The sequence below is a fragment of the Candoia aspera genome, chromosome 2 (genome assembly GCF_035149785.1).
Source record: "Candoia aspera isolate rCanAsp1 chromosome 2, rCanAsp1.hap2, whole genome shotgun sequence".
Classification (NCBI taxonomy): domain Eukaryota; kingdom Metazoa; phylum Chordata; class Lepidosauria; order Squamata; family Boidae; genus Candoia; species Candoia aspera.
Genome location: NC_086154.1, coordinates 216205538 through 216227128, shown reverse-complemented (window position 1 = coordinate 216227128; position 21591 = coordinate 216205538). Strand labels below are relative to the sequence as shown.

General features: G+C 36.7%; 1 protein-coding gene across 1 annotated transcript in view; it reads left to right on the top strand.

Moving 5' to 3' along the window:
* APC (APC regulator of WNT signaling pathway) overlaps window positions 1–21029 on the top strand; it is a 78970-nt gene extending 57941 nt beyond the window's left edge. The window contains exons 11-17 of the mRNA XM_063295331.1: window positions 4519–4897; window positions 6765–6860; window positions 8513–8652; window positions 9364–9441; window positions 10301–10417; window positions 11223–11437; window positions 12603–21029. Of these exons, the coding sequence (XP_063151401.1) occupies window positions 4519–4897; window positions 6765–6860; window positions 8513–8652; window positions 9364–9441; window positions 10301–10417; window positions 11223–11437; window positions 12603–19149 (7572 nt within the window). The 3' untranslated portion in view covers window positions 19150–21029. The remainder of the gene's footprint in view (window positions 1–4518; window positions 4898–6764; window positions 6861–8512; window positions 8653–9363; window positions 9442–10300; window positions 10418–11222; window positions 11438–12602) is intronic.
* Window positions 21030–21591: the final 562 nt, after the last annotated feature.

The window sequence follows — 21591 nt, the reverse complement described above, 5'->3', positions numbered from 1 at the left end:
CCAAGATTGGTGTTCTCAATCCTGTAACTGTCCATTTGAATGTTGTTTTCTAAGTGAACTATTTTGCATTTGTCTCTGTTCAGTTGCATTGTTATTACAAGTTCTTGACAAAAATCATGCTGACTTCATAATTACCATAGAGTTTTCATGGTGCTTATAAATAGGCTGACCATACGTCCCGTTTTGAATGGGACAGTACCGTTTTTTTAACATTTCCACACCATCCCGTCGTTTTAATATAAATGTCCGTTTTGTCCCATTTTCTTAAAAACCTTACTTAAAAATTTGAAAGTTCCCGCGAACCTGTCAGAATGTAGTCTGACTTTGAGTGGAAGGAGGGGGAGCTCAGCAGAAACGGTGGGGGAAAACCCGCAGAGCTCAAACTGGCAGGAAACCTAAAAAGAAAAAAACAGGATCAGCTGATAGGCAGTGATCAAAGGGTGGGCCGATTGGCTCCTGCCTTGAAATGGTGGGAAGAAAAGAACGTAAAAGCACAGCCAGAGGAGGAATGGCTTGTCGGGGACAACCGTTCACTAGACTCTCCAGCCCAGCCTTGCCTGTCACAAACGAAAGAATCCGAAGATTCCCAGCCCGAGAAAACCAAAGAAGTTTCTGCCTGCCGATCCAGCCCGTCACCCAGCCCTGCCCTGTTTTGCTATCCCAATGTCCTGTTTTTAACCCTGTCCCGTTTTGCCATCCCAATGTCCCATTTTTTGTCTCAAGGAACTATGGTCAGCCTACTTATAAATCAGTCTCTTTATGATCTGCTGTAGAATTTTTCCAGGTATTAATAACAGACTGCATGATCTGTATTTCTCCAGATAAAGACAAATTTGCCTAACTCCAGTCATTTGGCACTTTACCATGTCTCCAGGATTTTTCAAAGCTAATCATAAAATTTCAACCAGACTACTAGCAAGAACCACTTCTGCAAATATATTGCCAGTCTTAGAGTTGGCAAGTCAAGAGAAATTTGACTTGCCAATTTTTTGCAAGCTGCTTTATATATATTGGGAGTGTTCATCTAAAATGTTCACATGGATTATGAAGAAGAATAGTGGGGATCATGCACTTTTGATTCTTAGCTATCAAAAGCCAATGGGTCTTTTATTACCACCATGTTATAAGGATTATAATGTCAGTGACTCTGCCAAATTTGTTTTAATTTGTCAAATTTGTTTTAAAAGAATTTAACTGTACAGCTGGCTATTCCTAGGGCTCTTCCTCATAGCCAAGTTAATGTGCATTTCTCCAGTATTGAGTCAACAGAAAAATATGCTGCTATATTTTGCACTGCACTGACAGCCAAGGTTTAATCTGCTTCAGTAATGAAACAGAGGAGGTTGCAGGGTGAAACAGGAAGGAGTTCCTTCCAGCTTCATCCTGGCCCACGTTCCACCCTACCAACCTGTCAGCTGGATATTTTTGGACAGTCTTCCAAAAGTCTGGTAGATAGGTTTTCTGATCTTCCTGCCACCGGGGCTAAAAGGGAAAGTGGCAGAATGCTTTTGATCTCACCCAGCTTATAAACATAACAAAACTGTAAGTGCTGCAAGGGAGTGGCAGTGCTCAAGTGAGTGATTAATCAACAGTAACAAATTATTGCATGGATAATTGCAAAATGACATTAGCACAGGAAAAATGGGACTGCCTCTTTCCCAAGTTAATGAGAACAGTAGGAAGTACTGTTAAGAACCTACCTGATGAGAGTCAGACTCTGAATTGGAAGAGCAGGGCATGACAGGTACTTGCAACACAGGAGCAATCAGGCTTTCAGATACCTGCAGATGAGGTTCAGAAGGAGCAGGACCTGTTGGGGGATAAATGGGGCCAGATAAGGCCAACTGATGCCTTAAGCATAGCCCAACAATGGTGCCCCTTGGACCCTTCATTGCTTAACTTAAGATTCAGTGAGTGCTGAAAACTAAAGCTGAGTGTGGCAGTGGAAGAGTTAAGGGCATGGTAGCTAGGAGAAAAATCTGTGGTGCCCCCTTCCCTTGGTGCCCTTATTTTGCTTAATGGTTAATCCTGGGGTGGGGATAAACCTACAAATCTGGAGCAGTCAGATAATCAGTTACCTGTTACAGAAGCACAGCAGCAGACTGAATCACCTGACCTAGAGTCTGAGCAGGAAAAGATCCTCAGCCCTTACACAATATCGAGTGAGTAGAACAGAGATGTTTAGTGAAGCTCCTTAAAGGAAAGAGGCATGACTTAGGAAGATGATGTGTCTGACTCAGAGATATCAAAGAAGAGCTTGGGAGTCAGACTTCTGTTGGCAGACGCCTTTCCAGTGTCAGACTTGACTTCCTGAACATGTTCTGATTCCCTGACTGCCCTTTAGACTGGTGCAAGACTATAGTCAACTCTGATTCCTGGATCTTAGATTTGTCTGCATGGAACCTAGCAAGCTTGTTCAGTTTTCCGGAGTTGTTGCGTTCCTGCACTGTGATGAGATATAAAGTTGCCATAAATAATCAAAGTCTGACCTCTTGCACTTGTAACTGCTGACACAGGATAGCTTTCTCCTGCAGCCCAAGCAAAAATGGCCATGAAGGGCAGTGCCCAGTGACCAGGGCGGAGGGGGGAAATACTTGCAGAAGCCTCAAGTGGCCAATAAGACTTCCACAAATGCTAGCCCAATTCATGGAAGAGTCATTGATGATTTTTTTGTTTATCTAGATTTATTTGTGGAGATTATGGAAAATGCTGCTATAAAAGTGGAACTGTATCTTCATGATGGGCTTGGGATAAAAGAAAGGCTGTGTCATGAGGATATATCTTCTAAAAATGGAAAGTGGGACATGAGGATAATCCTCTAATCTATAGGAACTCACACTGCAAATATGTGTGTGATTTGTTTTTGCTTTGTCACAAATAAAACGCAGTATTAAAGATATTATTTAACAGAGATACAGCTTCAGTACCTCACAATTTTAAACTCGTAGTCTAAGTTTATCCAATAATTTGTGGACGTTGGGGTTGGAGACACCTCAGAAGACAGACTCAGTGTCAAAAGGATGTTAATAGATTTGAACATTGGGCTTTTTCCAACAAAATGCAACTCAGTTGTTAGAAATGTAGGGTTCTGCATTTATGTAGGAAAAATAAAATGTACAGGTATAAGATAGGGATATCTGGCTCAGCAGTAGTAATTGTAAAAAGGATCTGGGTGTCTGGTAGACCACAGGTTAAGCATGAGCCAGCAGATTTCTTCAGCTGCCAAAAGAGCCAATGAAATGTTGTGCTGCATCAACAGAGGTTGATAACAGGAACAAGGCTTGATCCAGATAATGGGAAGTGATACTTCTGCTCTATGCTGGACTGGTCAGAGCACACCTCAAATACTGTGTCCAGTACTGGTTGCCACAATACAGAAAGGATGCTGAGGTACTGGAAGAATGCAGAGAAGAGCAACAAAGAAGGTGAGGGGCTTGGAGGCTAAATCCTATGGAGAAGAGTTAAAAGAACTGGTAGTGTTTAGCCTAAAGAAGAGATGGCTATGAGAAACATGAACTCAGTTTTCCAATACTTGAAGGGCTGTCACAGCTAAGAAGATGCAGATTTATTCTCCAAAGGGTATGACAAGAACCAGTGGGTGGAGAGAGATCCTAATTTGAAATAACAAGGAATTCCCTGACTATTAGAGCTATTAAGTAGTGGAACAGCCTGGCTCCTGGAGTCATGGGTGCTCTGTCATCAGAGGTTTTCAAACCAAGCTTGGACAGCCATTTGGGATGGTTCTGAGCATTCTTGTCCTTGGCGGGAAGTTGGACTAGAAGATCTCCAGGAATCTTCCAACCCTGTGTCTATGATTTTCTAATAATGCAAAATCTAAAATTAATACACCTGATCTTATTTATTATTATTTTAAAAACCCAGCTCTATACATGCAACATATCGTAAATTTTTACTTAACAGTGAATTCTTTATTCTTACCCATCTGGCCAATCTATCCTGTGGGAAATATTTTTACTTGCAAATGCTTTTGAAATATTTTATGAACCATAATGTATTTTCAGAAGGCCAGCCAGTTTGTATTGATGTATTTCAAATCAGATTATTTTGTAATATGTAAAATCTAGTAAGTTGTCACTTTTTAGCACTTATTTTGGTTTTATGAAATGAGACAGCCAATGTGCCTGTCATGATGCTGTTAATATTGTTAAATGGTATAAGATCTGATTACTGCTAAATTAATAGTTTGAGTTGAATGCTAATGAACAATTGTTTTGGAGCTCTTTGTTTACCTATAGAAATTATTGCTACCCAAAAAGGACTATGCAGTACTTTTAGATTTTAAGTATGTTTTAATTTGGCACATAAACTGAACGTTTGTATTGTACAATATTATATGGACATACCTCTCTCTCTATATACGTATATATAGAAACAATATTTATGTGGACGTAGTGTTCATACCTACATATAATTGAAGTCACACTAGAATATTCATGTTAGTATATGCCATCCACTTTAACTATCGGTAACGATGTTTTAAAACTATTTGCTTTGCAGGTTGAAATGGTGTATTCACTGCTGTCAATGCTGGGTACTCACGATAAAGATGATATGTCACGAACATTGCTAGCCATGTCTAGCTCCCAGGATAGCTGCATAGCTATGCGCCAGTCTGGATGTCTTCCTCTTCTCATTCAGCTTTTGCATGGCAATGATAAAGACTCTGTGTTGTTGGGAAACTCACGTGGAAGTAAGGAGGCCCGTGCCAGAGCCAGTGCAGCACTGCATAATATCATTCATTCCCAGCCTGATGATAAACGAGGCAGACGAGAAATACGTGTCCTCCATCTTCTAGAACAAATCCGAGAGTACTGTGAAACTTGTTGGGAATGGCAGGAAGCACACGATCAGGGCATGGACCAGGACAAAAATCCAAGTATGTTGGTTATAGTTCAGGTTTCAAAACTTTGTAAACTACTCTGGTGTTACAGCTTTGGACTCTAGCTATTTGTGGAATACATTTTTGCAAGCAAGCTGTTCGAAATACAAGATGAAAATAGGAATGGGCAAATTTATCCATTTTATATCATGTCATTTTTGCCATAAAGTATATATTTCTGTGTTGATTGGTGATTTTAACAAGTTCTAAAAATATGTTTTGATATGATTACATTTCCTGATACCTTAACGTAAGGATAAGTATGGAATCACTTAAATCATAATTAAATTTCTAGCTGTACAGTAATCTGAGATGTACAGATTAGGTAATTTAGAATAGGAATTTGCAAAGATTGATTTCTTCAAACATACCTTTTGGCAGAGCAGCAAATAATATTTTTAAAAATTAGTATTATTTGGATATAATCCAAAAGATGTATAAAACTGTAATTTTCAGGGATTTCCTGTTACTTTTTCTAACTAGCATTTGTAGCTGTGTTAGTCTGTGGTGGCAAAATATTAGATGCATCTGATGAAGTAAGTTACAGCTCATGAAAGCTTGTGCCTTTTAATATGCTAGGTGGAAAAGGTGCTACCAAACTCCTCTTGTTATTATACTAGCCTTTGAAATTCTATATGTGATGTGGAAACAAAGGTACAGTATTTAAAATTTGATCAGTGTTTTTATGTCAGTGGCAGCTCTCCTTAATGATGCTTCAAAATATTTTGAATTCAAAGCATTCTGAATTTGAAACACCCTATTTCAAATTTAATAGAGGCCTTTCAAGTCTGAAACTAATCTGTTTCAATCTTTCTGGATATCAAAATACTTCAGAATTGTTGAAACACCAATTCTGAACATGAAACAACTGTTTTAATCTTGAAATTTGAGTATTCCAAATTTCAAAATGTTTTCCACACCTTAGTTTTAACTTCTAAAATTCATTGAATATCTTTCTAGATGTTAAGCATTCAGTGCGGGAAGCAGAAAAAGCTTTGTGTTGGTTTCCCTAAGGAACTGGGCTTCTAGAACATTGTAGTTAGAGTTAAGGTATGTCACCTATAAAAATTGGTCAGAGATTGCTAACTTTGAAGCACTTAAATGTGAAGTGAAAGTTGTGAAATGAAAAATGATGACATATTCATAGATGCTGCTAAAAATAGACAGGCTCCTGATTATCGTATGCTACCCAGAGTCACTTCCCGTGAGATGGGCGGCTATATAAATTTGATAGACAGACAGACAGACAGACAGACAGACAGACAGATAAAATTATACAAGAGCTTTTCTTGAAGACACATGGAAAGCTGCCTGTTTCATGATCTTTTGACATGATTGAGTGAATTGCATAGGGCATTCCAGGAATTAAAAAAAAAGTTTTGAATTGTGCTGAAGCTATTTTGTAATGATCATAATATCCAAATATTTTGTGCTTTGAGCAGCACTTCCGTCAGTTCACTAGTACCTTTTCCATCCCTCTTGGAATAGCTTGATTGGAAGTCCCAGTTCTCATACTAGTGTCAGCAGTGGTAGGTTTACACTAAATTGAAGTTAAATGGAAGTGATTATAAGTGGCAGGCCCCCTCGATCTTTGCGAGTATCACATTCATTGATAGCATCTTTCCTATTGTGCTCAATCAGATGTGGAGATATTATTACTGGTCTGTTGTTCTTCCTGATACATAACTGGCAGACTTCAAAGGTTTTTTTTAATTGCAAAAGCTTAGACAACTATGTAAGCTAGACTGCATCTGTTTAAAACTCACACTTTCAAACAATTTACAAAATATTTACAAAAGCAAACTATTTTTTGTTACATTCTTTAATTGATACATTAAATGAAAATGATTCTGTTTTGACATAGTGCCAGCTCCAGTTGACCATCAGATCTGTCCTGCAGTATGTGTTTTAATGAAGCTTTCATTTGATGAAGAACATAGGCATGCGATGAATGAACTTGGTAAGAAAAAAATATTACACTTCAAGAAAGTAGATCTCCTTAATATACAGTTGTTAGAAGAAGGTCTTAAAGTCAAAGCATTCTGTTGCAGGAAGCAGGAATAAGTTTTGTGCAGACAAATGCAAATTGACATCAGAAGGAAGAGTAGTTGGTTTGTTTCAAAATCCACATTAAATTAATGTTTTTATCAGATTTATGCAAAGATTCTCAAAAATGAATACACTTTTCAAAAGTTCTTCATTATGCAAAAGCATATGAGAGAAAATGGGGAAACGCTGACAGTATAGTAAAATTGCTCACTTATAAGAGGAGAAATATAAATTAGGATTTGTCTGGTACTCTAGCAGCTTCAGTTTGCACTAGGACTGCTTGGAAGAAAAAACTGTGCAATTGTTTGAGCTTCCATTTTTAAAAATATAAAATCCAGGAGTTACATAAATTATCTTACTAGTGGAAAAGTTGTCAAAATGAAGCTAAATAATGATTTTATTAAAAAAAAGGTAAAAAGAAATGCAAATTGATAACTTTATGTTGTATTTAAAAGGGAGAAAAGCTTCATTTTTAGAGCCTCAAAATTAGATTAGGAGGTTTTTTAGGATCTAAATTTGAATAGCTAAATCCAGTATTCTTCAAGTTACACAAAAAATAAAGGAAGCTAGCCAAGAGAAGCATTCCAAAATTCATATTGGCAAAGTAACTCTATTATGCCAACACAGAGATCACACACACATATATACATACTGTATACATATACATATACATACACGCACACACAAACAGGCTTTTCTACCAATTTAATTAAACTTGTATTAACTGTTACATTATCTAGTGCGGTCAAAATAGATTTATCTTTTTTATTATTATTATTCATCATATTGCTTTACTGGCAGCCTCAGCCAAAAGTTTCATACATCAATAACCAGGGGTAATTTTCAGAGTAGCCACTGAACTTTCCAAAAGATGCAGCTGCTTTAACACTTGGAGGAGAGATGCTTTGCACAGCCCAATTTCCTTGCTTCAAATTTTGCATTTGGAGCATACCAGAAATTAATTCGCCCTAGATCAGTGTTTTTCAACTTTTTGACCCTGGAAGAACCCTTGAAACATTTTTCAGGCCTTGGGGAACCCCTGCACATTCAGGCTCAGATATAGGCCAGAAGTTACAAAATTATTGTATTTGTTTTATTTGTAGGCCTGTATGTATGCTTTAACAGTGTTCTTAAACTAAAAATAAAGAATGAAACTTACCTCTTTAATGTGAAGTTGCCTGAATTTGAAATAATTTTTAAATAAATTGTGATCTCCCAGGGAACCCCTAGTGACCTCTCGTGGAACCCTGGTTGAGAAACCCTGCCCTAGATTTTAAAGAAGCCATTAAACCCCACAAAATAATATTCATTAGACTTACCATTAAATCAGTAAATAGAAACCGAACATACTGTATATCTGTAATCCAGGATTGTAAATCTGAGGTTGCACTGCTTCCAAGAGTGGGAAGGGTTGCTTCCCTTGTGTACAATAAAGCCATAATAATTATATTGCTTTTTCTTTCTTTCTTTTTTTGTATTAACATTTTTAAAAAAGGAATTTTGGAGAATAAATATGCCAATTGAGCAAAATATTTCTAACAAACCTTTCAACTATTTTTATAGGGGGGTTACAAGCCATTGCAGAATTGCTGCAGGTAGATTGTGAAATGTATGGGCTTACTAACGACCATTATAGTGTCACGTTAAGACGATACGCTGGAATGGCTCTGACAAATTTAACTTTTGGAGATGTTGCCAATAAGGTATTCTGTTTATTTCTGTTTCTGTTTATTGCAATAGATGCTGTTTTACTTGGCAGAAATAGAGACTGATTCTTGCTATTTTAAATCTTATTGTAAACTCTGAATCTAGGTGCCATTTGAGCCTATCATCAGCAGTTTTTCATTCTTTTTGTGTGAACTAATTATAATGAGCCACGGTCCAGTTCTTCTTTTCATTTCATCTTATATGTCCAGGTCTTTATTCACTGAAATTGTCAGGAATAAACAGTTTTTAAAAAATAGATTATGCTCTTGTCTTATGCAATGACTGTTGATGTATATTTACATTAATACCTTAATGTGTTATTTATGTTTGTACCATGAATTATTTGAATGTAGTTTTGGATGTGTGCTTTATTGCGATTTTTGGAACACTTATTTCAGATTTTTTTTTCCCATGAATTTTTGAGATTTTTCCCCTTTTGGTATTCAATTAGGTTTAGGGGTTCTCAGTTGAGACGTTGTGTTAAACCTCTCCTAGAAAAAATTTAAACTGCTTCTAATTTAACTATGTTTGTCATACTCATTTGTTTATTACTTTAGTTTTATGAGAAGACTTTAGTGTGCTAATTGCAGAAATATAGAAAATAAATAATTCTATATTGTTTTCCATTAAATAAATTAATTTATCCCCAATTGCCAACATAATTCTAATTACCTGTTTCATAAAATCTCCCTCTCTCTTTCAAATAGGCTACTTTGTGTTCTATGAAGGGTTGCATGAGGGCTTTAGTAGCACAGTTAAAATCTGAAAGTGAAGATTTGCAGCAGGTAAACTATTTATTGCTAAAGGAACATTCTGTTTCTGTATATTTACAATTTTCATGCAGCATTTCTTTGTCTTTCCTTTGTATACTGTAGTCTGCTATCTGGATCCTCTCATTGTTCAAAAGCTTTCCTATTTTATTTTCTTATTCTGTATACTTTCAATTAGTATCATGTTCACTGACATAATTTTTCTGAACTTGCATTTTTGAGAAATAGAAAACAGTCGATCTGACCAGGGACAAATTTGAGGAGCTACACAGTCACTAACGTTGATTAGTGGAACAGACCAAGCATTATTTAAGTGTTAAATAATTTGTTTTACTACAACATTTGATTTTTATTTTTCAGTCCTGAATGGATTAATGTTGAGTTGAACTAATTTATAATGTCTGAAAGTCCATCAAATACGATAATTTGTTATAAACCAACTGTCCAAATTAGGGATTTTATATTGATGCAACTTATTTTCTTACCATGAGAAATATTTTCTTTTATATTGAATAACTTATGTTAAAAATCATAGTTAAATTGGAAAGGTTTTCATATTTCACAATACTATATTAGAACAAACACTTTCATTTTGAGAGATAAATAGTGTAAAGAACAAAAAAAATTTTTTACCTCAGGTATGTAGAGTCCATTATTGTCATGAATTTTTATGACATATAAAAAAAAATGATGACATTCTAGATTTCTGATTCAAACTCCCAAGCATTAAATTATTTAAAATCAATATAAGAACTAGCATATTAAAATAAGTATGTCATAAACTATTTCTCAGAATTACCAAGTAATAGTCTATTAAATATATGGTAGTTAAAGCACATTACTCTTTCTGATTATTTCACTGCTAATCTTATAGGTTATTGCAAGTGTTTTAAGAAATTTGTCTTGGCGGGCAGATGTGAACAGTAAAAAGACACTACGAGAGGTTGGAAGTGTGAAAGCATTGATGGAATGTGCTTTGGAAGTTAAAAAGGTACTGTAGCAAATCAGTGTTTCTTTAGTATTTAAGTATCTAGAACTTTTTTCTATTTCCTCATTTAGGAATAATACATAAGATAAAGTTCAAGTGGTTACTTTTGTGAAAGAAGACTATCATCAGTAGTAGTCCCTGGAAAGTTGAAGCTTCTCTGTGAAGGAAGCTAGGAGGAAGAATTAGTTTAAAAAAAGTCCCTGCCACTTTTGGTACTGTTCTGAATTAGCTAAGCATTTGCCATTTTTATTTGACTGCTGTTTTTATTTTGTATTTTATTTTGTAGTAATGGTTTAGAACAAATATAGTTGGTTGTGGATTAAATTAATCACACTTGAGTCCCAGTGAAATCAACTGAATACGTTGGGTAAAATCAATTAGTTCCCATCTATTAAAGTCTGTTTGAATTTATAGATATAATTTCCATTTAGTAAATAACACTTAATCAGTATGTTTAAGACTGAGCTGTTATAAAAGCTGGTGGGAAATAAAAGTAGCTTGACTTTTGGGGGGCAGGTGTTCTACACCAAACTTTGTTTATATTTACAGTTTTAAATATTTTTATTAGTGCTACATTATATCTTTGGAGTGCCTCTGTTAATGTATATTTGTGTGTAAATGTATTTATTTCTTACTTTTTTTCTTGCCACAATGAAGAGGCTATCACTGGGTTACAGTCAAACAATGAAATGACTGTGGTATATTTACAATTACTTATTGAATGATATCTAATATTTCTCCCACTGAAATAAAGTGTTGATTTTTCAATACAACTGGGAACTCTAATGTAATGTTTTACTCTTTGCAGGAATCTACACTAAAAAGTGTATTGAGTGCCTTATGGAACTTATCAGCACATTGCACTGAGAATAAAGCTGATATATGTGCCGTGGATGGTGCTCTTGCCTTTTTGGTTGGCACACTGACTTACCGAAGCCAAACAAATACTTTAGCCATCATTGAAAGTGGAGGGGGAATTCTTCGTAATGTGTCTAGCTTGATTGCTACAAATGAGGACCACAGGTAAGTAATGTATTACATTGTTTAGTTACCCATTCAGTCAAAGGTATTTTATGAATGATTTTGGGGAGAGCATATCCAACTGGCTGTATTCCTAATGCTAATCTTTCCAACGCTTGCCTTTCTCTGTACTTCCTCAGCATCCATGCACCACCAGAAATGACCTTACCATTTTCTCCACTCTGCCCACCCCAAAACACTTCTGCCAGTGTGTTTAGATCTACACCCAAACCAAATATGTGTGCTTTTGGTTCATACCTGGGCACAGACCACTTGAAACTGGCCATTCCATGCTCAGAATGATTTGCATGTCCCTACAAAGGCAAGGCCCCCTTTGTGCACCTAAAATTTGGTGTGAAGTATTTGGTGTGAAGTATGTAATGAAGTGCCCTGAAATGAGCGGCTTGCTGTATTACCTTTGGAATGGGGAAGGATGAATGACCTGTTAAGGGGAGAACTTCAAAAGAGATTACTCAGTCCTAAGAAACAGGAAAGCGTGAGAAAGAAATGCAAAATAACCCTGCCTTGATTTTATTTGATATAAGATGGAGTAGAGAGAAACTGACAGGCTTTCAAGATTCTGTTATTCTACCTACAATGAGAAAAGGCGTTTCTGGAATTCCTGCCATTGCCAGTTTCTTGAAGTTGCCTACCTCAAAGGGCTGCCACTTGCCAGATTTCAGTTGGGTGGGTGAGTGGGTAGGCAAAAGAGTTCCTACCAGTTTGGAAGCAGATTTGAGTGATAATACATCTATGGTGGACATGTGGTCTTGAAGGGGGAGGGGAAATATGCCAAGGTTACAAAGATAACTTTCTGTCCTCCCCAACTCATGAGATGGGCAGCCATATAAATTTAAATAAATAAATAAATCTCCACTACCCCCCATTTTAAAAGAAGTTTAAAAGCTACCGCCTCTTTTACTGCTGTCATTGTGACTACCTAAATTAAAATTCACATGGCTATCCCCTTCTTCCTTGCAGTATGTAGATGATCTGTTGGAAACAGTTGTTTCCATAGTACTGTATAACATTTTTGATTCATTCTTTAAGAGGATTTGTCATTCAGATGCTTAAGGGCCATGTTATCTGTAGAAAATAACATGCTGATATATTTGGGCTTTTTCATATTGTTAATGCGATTATTTTTATGTTTACATCTTAATTCCAGGCAAATATTGAGAGAGAATACCTGCTTGCAAACCCTTTTACATCATTTGAAGTCTCACAGTTTGACAATAGTCAGTAATGCATGTGGAACGCTGTGGAACTTGTCTGCACGGAATGCAAAGGACCAGGAAGCGTTATGGGACTTGGGAGCAGTTAGTATGCTCAAAAACCTCATACATTCGAAGCACAAAATGATAGCTATGGGGAGTGCTGCAGCTCTAAGGAATTTAATGGCAAACAGACCTGCAAAATATAAAGATGCTAATATTATGTCTCCAGGTTCAAGCTTACCATCTCTTCATGTCAGAAAGCAGAAAGCACTAGAAGCAGAATTAGATGCTCAGCAATTATCTGAGACTTTTGACAACATTGATAACTTAAGTCCCAAAACATCTCACCGCAATAAACAAAGACATAAACAGAATCTTTACAGTGAATATGTTTTGGATGGTAATCGCCATGAAGATGGAGTTTGCAGGTCAGAGAATTTTAACAGTAGTAATGTGACTGTACTTTCACCATATTTAAATACCACAGTATTGCCTGGCTCCTCATCCTCAAGCAGAGGAAATACAGAGAGTTCTCGTTCTGAAAAAGACCGGAGTTTAGATAGAGACCGTGCAGTGGGTTTAAACAGCTATCACTCCACAGCAGAAAATTCCAGTAGCTCTTCTAAACGAATAGGAATGCAAATTTCAACTGCTGCTGCTCAGATTTCAAAAGTAATGGAGGAAGCAACAAATATGCATATTTCACAAGAAGAAAGAAGCAATGGATCTGTAACAGAAATTCACTGTTTGTCAGAAGACAGGAATGCTTTAAGAAGAACTTCTGCTGCTCACTCTCACACAAATAGTTATAACTTTCCAAAATCTGAGAACAGGACATGTTCTCTGCCATATTCAAAAGCAGAGTATAAAAGAGCTTCTAATGATAGCTTAAACAGTGTCAGTAGCAGTGATGGGTATGGTAAAAGAGGACAAATGAAGCCTATAGAATCTTATTCTGAAGATGAAGAAAGTAAATTTTGCAGTTATGGACAGTATCCTGCTGATTTAGCTCATAAAATACACAGTGCTAATCATATGGATGACAATGATGGAGAACTGGATACTCCAATAAACTATAGTCTAAAATATTCTGATGAACAATTGAATTCTGGAAGGCAAAGCCCATCCCAGAATGAAAGATGGGCAAGACCCAAGCATGTAATAGAAGAAGAAATAAAGCAGAATGAGCAAAGGCAATCCAGAAGTCAAAGTGGAGCATATCCTGTATATCCTGAGAGTGGTGATAATAAACACCTGAGTTACCAGTCAGCTTTTGGACAGCCGGAATGTGTATCTCCTTTCAGATCAAGAGAATCCAGCAATTCAGAACAAAACAGAGTAGGATGTAATCATGGAATAAATCCCAAAGTGAATCAATCCTTGTGTCAGGTTGATGATTATGAGACTGATAAGCCTACTAATTATAGCGAGCATTACTCTGAAGAGGAACAGCATGAGGAAGAAGATCATCCAACTAATTATAGCATAAAATATAATGAAGAGGAGCACCATGTGGATCAGCCAATTGATTACAGTCTTCGATATTCAACAGATGTTCCTCCTGCACAGAAACCATCTTTTTCATTTTCAAAAACTCCATCAGTGCAGAGTACTAAAACTGATCATATTTCATCAAGCAGTGGAAATACATCATCTTCTGCTGGCTCAAAAAAACATAACCAACTTCATCCAAATTCTGCTCAGAATAGGGCAAGTCATACCCAGAAGCCTACATCCTGCAAAGCAGCTTCCATTAACCAGGAAACAATACAAACTTACTGTGTAGAAGATACACCAATATGTTTTTCAAGATGTAGCTCTCTATCATCTTTATCATCAGCTGAAGATGAAACAGGACGTGACCATTCCACACGTGTAACAGATACTGATAACTTTCTGAAGATAGTGGGAATCAAAGAAAACAGTGGAAGTCTGTCAACAGCAGTTACAACTAATGAAACCTCATTAGCTTCCCAGCACCTTAGAACAAAATCAAATAGACTTCAGACTTCTACTATATCACCTTCTGATTCAGCAAGACATAAAGCTGTTGAGTTTTCTTCAGGTGCCAAATCTCCTTCAAAAAGTGGTGCTCAGACTCCTAAGAGCCCACCAGAACATTATGTACAGGAGACTCCACTCATGTTTAGCAGATGTACCTCTGTGAGTTCCTTGGATAGTTTTGAGAGCCGTTCAATTGCTAGCTCTGTTCAAAGTGAGCCATGTAGTGGGATGATAAGTGGTATAATAAGCCCAAGTGATCTTCCGGATAGTCCTGGGCAAACAATGCCACCCAGCAGAAGTAAAACTCCACCCCCTACACAAGTGACCCAAGTAAAGAGAGAAGCAGCCAAAACAAAAGTATCGAACACTGAAAAGAGAGAATCTGGGCCAAGACAAACAGCTGTAAATACAGCCATTCAGCGGGTGCAGGTATTGCAAGACTCTGACACTTTGTTACACTTTGCAACAGAAAGTACACCAGATGGGTTTTCTTGTTCATCAAGCCTAAGTGCTTTGAGTCTTGATGAACCATTTATCCAGAAAGATGTAGAATTGAGAATAATGCCTCCTGTGCATGAAAATGATCATGTGAATGAAGCAGAACTTGAACAGTCAAATGATACAAAGGATCAACTGGAGAAAAATACAAAAGAACCCACTGAAATAGAGAAAGATATACTAGATGATTCAGATGAAGATGATATTGAAATATTGGAGGAGTGTATTATTTCTGCTATGCCAACAAAATCTTCACGTAAAGCCAAAAAGCCTTCTCAGGTAACTGCTTCTAAAATACCTCCACCTGTAGCCAGAAAACCAAGCCATCTGCCTGTTTATAAACTTCTTCCTTCTCAAAGCAGATTACATTCCCAAAAGCATGTTACATTTACACCTGGTGATGATATGCCACGTGTTTATTGTGTTGAGGGAACACCAATAAATTTTTCAACAGCTACATCTCTGAGTGATCTAACAATAGAATCACCTCCAAATGAACTGGCCAGTACAGGGATTGCTGTTTCTCGAGTGGAATTAACTGAAATTGAAAAGAGAGATACAATTCCCACAGAAGGAAGAAATACAGAAGATGCTCAAAGGGGAAAAAGTGGATCTACTGTTGGGTTGAATGATGACAAAACAGAAGAAGGTGATGACATTCTTGCAGAATGTATTAATTCTGCTATGCCAAAAGGGAAAAGCCACAAACCTTTCAGAGTGAAAAAGATAATGGATCAGATCCAGCTAGCATCTACATCATCCTCAATAAATACTAAAAATCAACTAGAAATGGAGAAAAAGAAACCAACGTCACCAGTAAAGCCTATGCCACAAAGCAATGAGTACAGAGCACGTTTAAGAAAAAATATGGAGTCAAAAAATAATTTTAGTAGTGAAAGAACTTACAATGAGAGTAAAACAAAGAAACAAAGTCTTGAAAATAGTTCAAAAGATTTTAATGATAAACTTCCAAATAATGAGCGTGCAAGAGGAAGCTTTGCATTTGATTCTCCCCACCACTATACTCCAATTGAAGGAACCCCATATTGTTTTTCTCGAAATGACTCTTTGAGTTCCTTGGAATTTGATGATGATATGGATCTTTCAAGAGAAAAGGCAGAACTGAGAAAGGAGAAAGACAGTGAAAATGAAACCAGCTCCAATACAGAATATATTTCAAATCAGCAATCAGTCAGTGGAACACAAGCTTGCCAAAAGCACTCAACAGGAAGAAATCAGCCCAAAACGTTGGGGCAAAACCAGACCTCTTTTTCTCCATCAGCCAAAGACATTACAGCTACAGATGAAAAAACACAAAATTTTGCAATAGAAAATACACCTGTTTGTTTCTCTCATAATTCCTCTCTGAGTTCTCTCAGTGATATTGATCAGGAAAACAACAATGACAAAGAAAGTGAATCAATAGAACAAATAGAATCGCCTGATAAACACATAGAATCAACTAGAGCACAAGTTTCTGGATATGCTCCTAAATCATTTCATGTAGAAGATACGCCTGTATGTTTTTCAAGGAACAGTTCCCTCAGTTCTCTTAGTATTGATTCAGAAGATGACCTTTTGCAGGAATGTATTAGTTCAGCCATGCCTAAAAAGAAAAAGCCTTCAAGATCCAAGGGGGATAGTGAAAAAATTAGTTCTAGAAACATAGGAGGCATTTTAGCAGAAGACCTTACATTAGATTTAAAAGATATACAAAGGCCTGATTCAGAGAATGGTTTCTCACCAGATTCAGAGAACTTCGACTGGAAAGCTATTCAGGAAGGTGCAAATTCTATAGTTAGCAGCTTACATCAAGCCGCTGCAGCATCACTATCCAGACAAGCTTCATCAGATTCAGATTCAATCCTTTCATTAAAATCAGGAATTTCCTTAGGATCACCATTTCATCTTACACCAGATCAAGAAGAAAAGCCTTTTATTACTAATAAGGGTCCAAGAATTATTAAACCAGGAGAGAAGAGTACAATGGAAAGTAAGAAAATTGAGTCTGAAAGTAAAGGAATTAAAGGAGGAAAGAAAGTCTATAAAAGCATGATTACAGGTAAAGCTCGTTCTAATTCTGAACTTACGAGTCATTTGAAACAGCCGTTGCAAACAAATATGCCCTCCATTTCTCGAGGTAGGACAATGATTCATATTCCTGGAGTTCGAAATAGTTCTTCAAGTACAAGTCCAGTTTCTAAAAAAGGACCACAACTAAAGAGTGCAGCTTCCAAAAGTCCTAATGAAAGCCAGAGTTCTACTAGCTCTCCTAGGGTTACCAAACCTTCTATGAAATCTGATCCAAGCCCTATATCTAGACAGCCATCTCAACAGGGTAGCTCAAGTAAAGGGCCTTCTAGGTCAGGATCTAGAGATTCTACACCTTCTAGACCACAACAGCAACCATTAAGTAGACCTCTGCAGTCTCCTGGCAGAAACTCAATTTCACCAGGTAGAAATGGCATAAGTCCTCCCAATAAGCTCTCCCAGCTGCCAAGAACAGCATCACCAAGTACAGCTTCCAACAAATCTACAGGTACGGGAAGAATGGCATACACATCACCAGGCAGACAAATGAACCAGCAAACTGTAGCAAAACAAACAGGATTGCCTAAAAGTACTAGTGGAATTCCTAGAAGTGAATCTGCCTCAAAAGGATTAAATCAAATTTCTGGTATCAGTGGGTCAAATAAAAAGGCTGAGTTAACTAGAATGTCATCAGCCAAATCAAGTGGGAGTGAATCTGACCGGTCAGAGAGACCTGTTTTAGTACGTCAGTCAACTTTTATTAAAGAAACCCCAAGTCCTACACTAAGAAGAAAATTGGAAGAGTCTGTCTCATTTGAATCTTTGTCACCTTCTAGACCAGACTCTCCAACCCAGTCCCAAACACAGACTCCAGTTTTAAGTCCATCACTTCCTGACATGTCTTTATCTGCTCACTCAGCCATCCAAGCCAGTGGTTGGAGAAAGTTACCTCCTAACCTGAGTCCATCTTTAGAATACAATGATGGGAGGCCAACAAAACGGCATGACATAACTCGATCTCATTCTGAGAGTCCATCCAGATTGCCAATTAACAGATCAGGGACATGGAAGCGTGAGCACAGTAAGCATTCTTCATCACTTCCTCGTGTAAGTACTTGGCGAAGGACAGGAAGTTCTTCCTCAATTCTTTCAGCTTCTTCAGAATCCAGTGAAAAGGCAAAAAGTGAAGATGAAAAGCAACATGTAACTTCTTTTTCTGGACTCAAACAAGGTAAAGAAAACCAAGCTCCAACAAAAGGGACATGGAGAAAGATAAAGGAAAATGAAATTCCTCAAATAATGACAAGTCCTCCTCAGAATATCTCATCAGGTCCTACCAGTGCTGCTGATTCAAAAACTCTAATTTACCAGATGGCCCCTGCAGTCTCTAAAACAGAGGATGTATGGGTGAGGATTGAGGACTGTCCTATCAATAATCCAAGATCTGGAAAATCTCCAACAGGAAACACTCCCCCCATTATAGACAGTGGTTCAGAGAAAAGCAGTATAAATAGCAAAGAATCAAAAGATCTTCATGGAAAACAAAATACCGGAAATGGAAATATTCCTGTTCGCACCATGGGTTTAGAAACTCGATTGAATTCATTTATTCAAGCTGATGGTCCAGACAAGAAAGGAACTGAAACAAAAATTGTTCTAAGCAATTCTACAGCTGCCCCAGAGACTAGTGAAAACACTTTGAACGAGCGCACACCATTTAGTTCTAGCAGCTCAAGTAAACACAGTTCACCCAGTGGTGCAGTTGCAGCACGTGTGACGCCTTTTAACTATAATCCAAGCCCCAGAAAAAGTAGTGTGGATAACAGTTCTGTTCGGCCATCACAGATACCAACACCGGTAAATAACAGTACAAAAAAACGAGATTCAAAGACTGAAAGTACAGATTCGAGTGGTGCACAAAGCCCTAAGCGCCATTCAGGGTCTTATCTGGTGACTTCTGTTTAATGAAAAATAAATGATGTATTGATATATGTGGATTTTTAAGAAATAAAACAGCAAAATTGTGGTTAACCCCCCTCTTTTTTTTGTAAATAGGTTTGATTCTTGTAGAGGGTCCTTGTTCTGGAAGCCATATATGATATTCTTTGTCTTCACTAATAATATTTGAGGGATTCCCAATTGATAATTTAGCAATAAAATTGCTAAAATAATTATATTTGTACAGTATATTTTACATATATTTAATTAACATCCCATACCTTTATAATTGTTTTGATGGGTTGGGGGAATTTAGAAAGATGAAAAGCAGATTAAAATAAATAATTCTATTAATATATCACTCACTTCTAGAGTTGCAAAAAGGCTAAGTAACTTCAGGGAAAAATTGGTATTTATGCCAAAAAAAAAATACTCCACCTTAGTATTTGTGAAGCCACCTAATCTTTTAATTAATCATGTGGCTGTGAAATTCACAGTAATATGGTTTCTGTTGAACAAGCCTTTGATTCCTGCATGGATAGAACTGATGGTTCATTTTCTGAAATGATAATTAACATTTCTGTCGTCACATAACGTGCATAGATAGTTATAGTGTAATGAATACATTTTGGGTTTTGTGCTCTGCAAAAAGAAAAAAGAAAAAAAAGGACATCTGTGTATGTGTAAACCTTGAACAAAATTATTTTACCAGAACTAGATTTTAACTGACAGTAGGTAGGATTTTTGCTATGCTGTAACTTGTTGTATATTCTGGTATTTGAGGTAAGATGGCTGCTCTTTTATTAATGAGACACGGGTGAGGTGTCAGCAAAACTAAACGACAGAATAAATTATTGCTGTATGTACATTTTGTTGTGTGTTACTTTTGCAGTACATAACAATCAATGTTTAATTTTAATACGTTTAAGAAAACCTTTTCGTATGATGCATTTCCTCAAAAGGCGTGTTGGGAACAACAATTATTCTACTGAAGTCAGTGGAAACATTCTTACAAATCTGAATGGGTCCACTGCCTAAAACAGTCGCACACTGGTTTTCTTCCAATTTATAATAGCTGTTTATATGTATCAGCTGCAGCATTAGGATATAGCATTAGTATTTTCAGCTGAAATGTAGTTGGTTCCTCCAATACATAAAAGAGGCTACAAGAAGTACTTCCATAGATATGCCCAAAGGCATAAATTCCATATTGCACAGCGTAGAGTGCTTTCAATATACAAATACATGTTATTTTGAAAGAGAAAACAACTTGGAATATATTGAGAATGAAAGTTGTTTTGAATATTTTTTTCATTTGGCCTTTTTTCATTTGGTTAATTCGCTAGAGACTAATATACTAAACTTTAGTGTCTTATAGAAAATAAGATTTGTATATTAAACTGCTCTGGACAAACAAACTTGGTATTCACGTATATTCTTACTTTAGAGACCTTCCGTAGACTGTTTACAACAGAAGTACTCTACTTAAGTGCCTCTATACGGAAATAGCAACATGCGTGTGCACATCATTAATTAAAACAGTAGTAAGCAAGTCAAATGTGTTATCTCAGGCAGGTTTTCATTATTACAAACCTACTTGTGATTACTTGTCAATGAAGTTTACAAATATGTTTACAAATATTCTCAGATAATCCAATTTAATTGATAAATTAGATCACTGCTTCTTACGGTGTGTGATGCTACAACAACTATTCTAGTATAAATTTTACTTTTTCAGACCAGATGTTGGCCTCTACATCAAGCTAGAGTGGCATCAACAGGTAGTATGCATTTTCAATTGATTGATGGCCAAATTCACACATAACAGGAAATTATAGATAACCTGAGAAATAGTCACAGTGTCCCTTCTACTTATTTCCTCATCTTTTCTCTTCTTTCATTTAAAATAAAAGTATAAGATGAGGAAAAGATAGGAAAACAATTTAAGGGTTTACACAGTATTTAACTTAAAATAAAACACTGTGTAAAACCTTAAATTATTATTGCTCTTAACTAAAGTTAGCAAAAATAAGCCAATGGTATAAACTGTAGTTTAAAGCATTTTTATATTAATCATAGGTGAGATTAATTGCAATTTGTCTAGGTTTGGACATCATGATAAACTGCATTTAGCCCATGATAGGAAATCTAGGGACTTTCCTTGGGTGTTTGGGACTGTAGCTCCTGCAATCATTTGCTAGTGGCCACAATGGCCAGGATTGATGAAGTCCAAAATACCTAAGGAATACCAGCTTATCTAGCTATGGCTTAGCCTAAAACAGAAATAAGAGCTTCTAAACTCACAGCCATGTTAGAAGAGGAGGCAGTACACCATGCCTGGCAAGAGTAAGTTGGTTTAGCATTACATAATTGTATCTTACAATGCAGGCTTGATTCTTAATTTCCTAGCCTCTATTCCATTTGCTTAAAAAAAAAAATGCGCACACATAGGCAGGCAGGTAGTCCAGT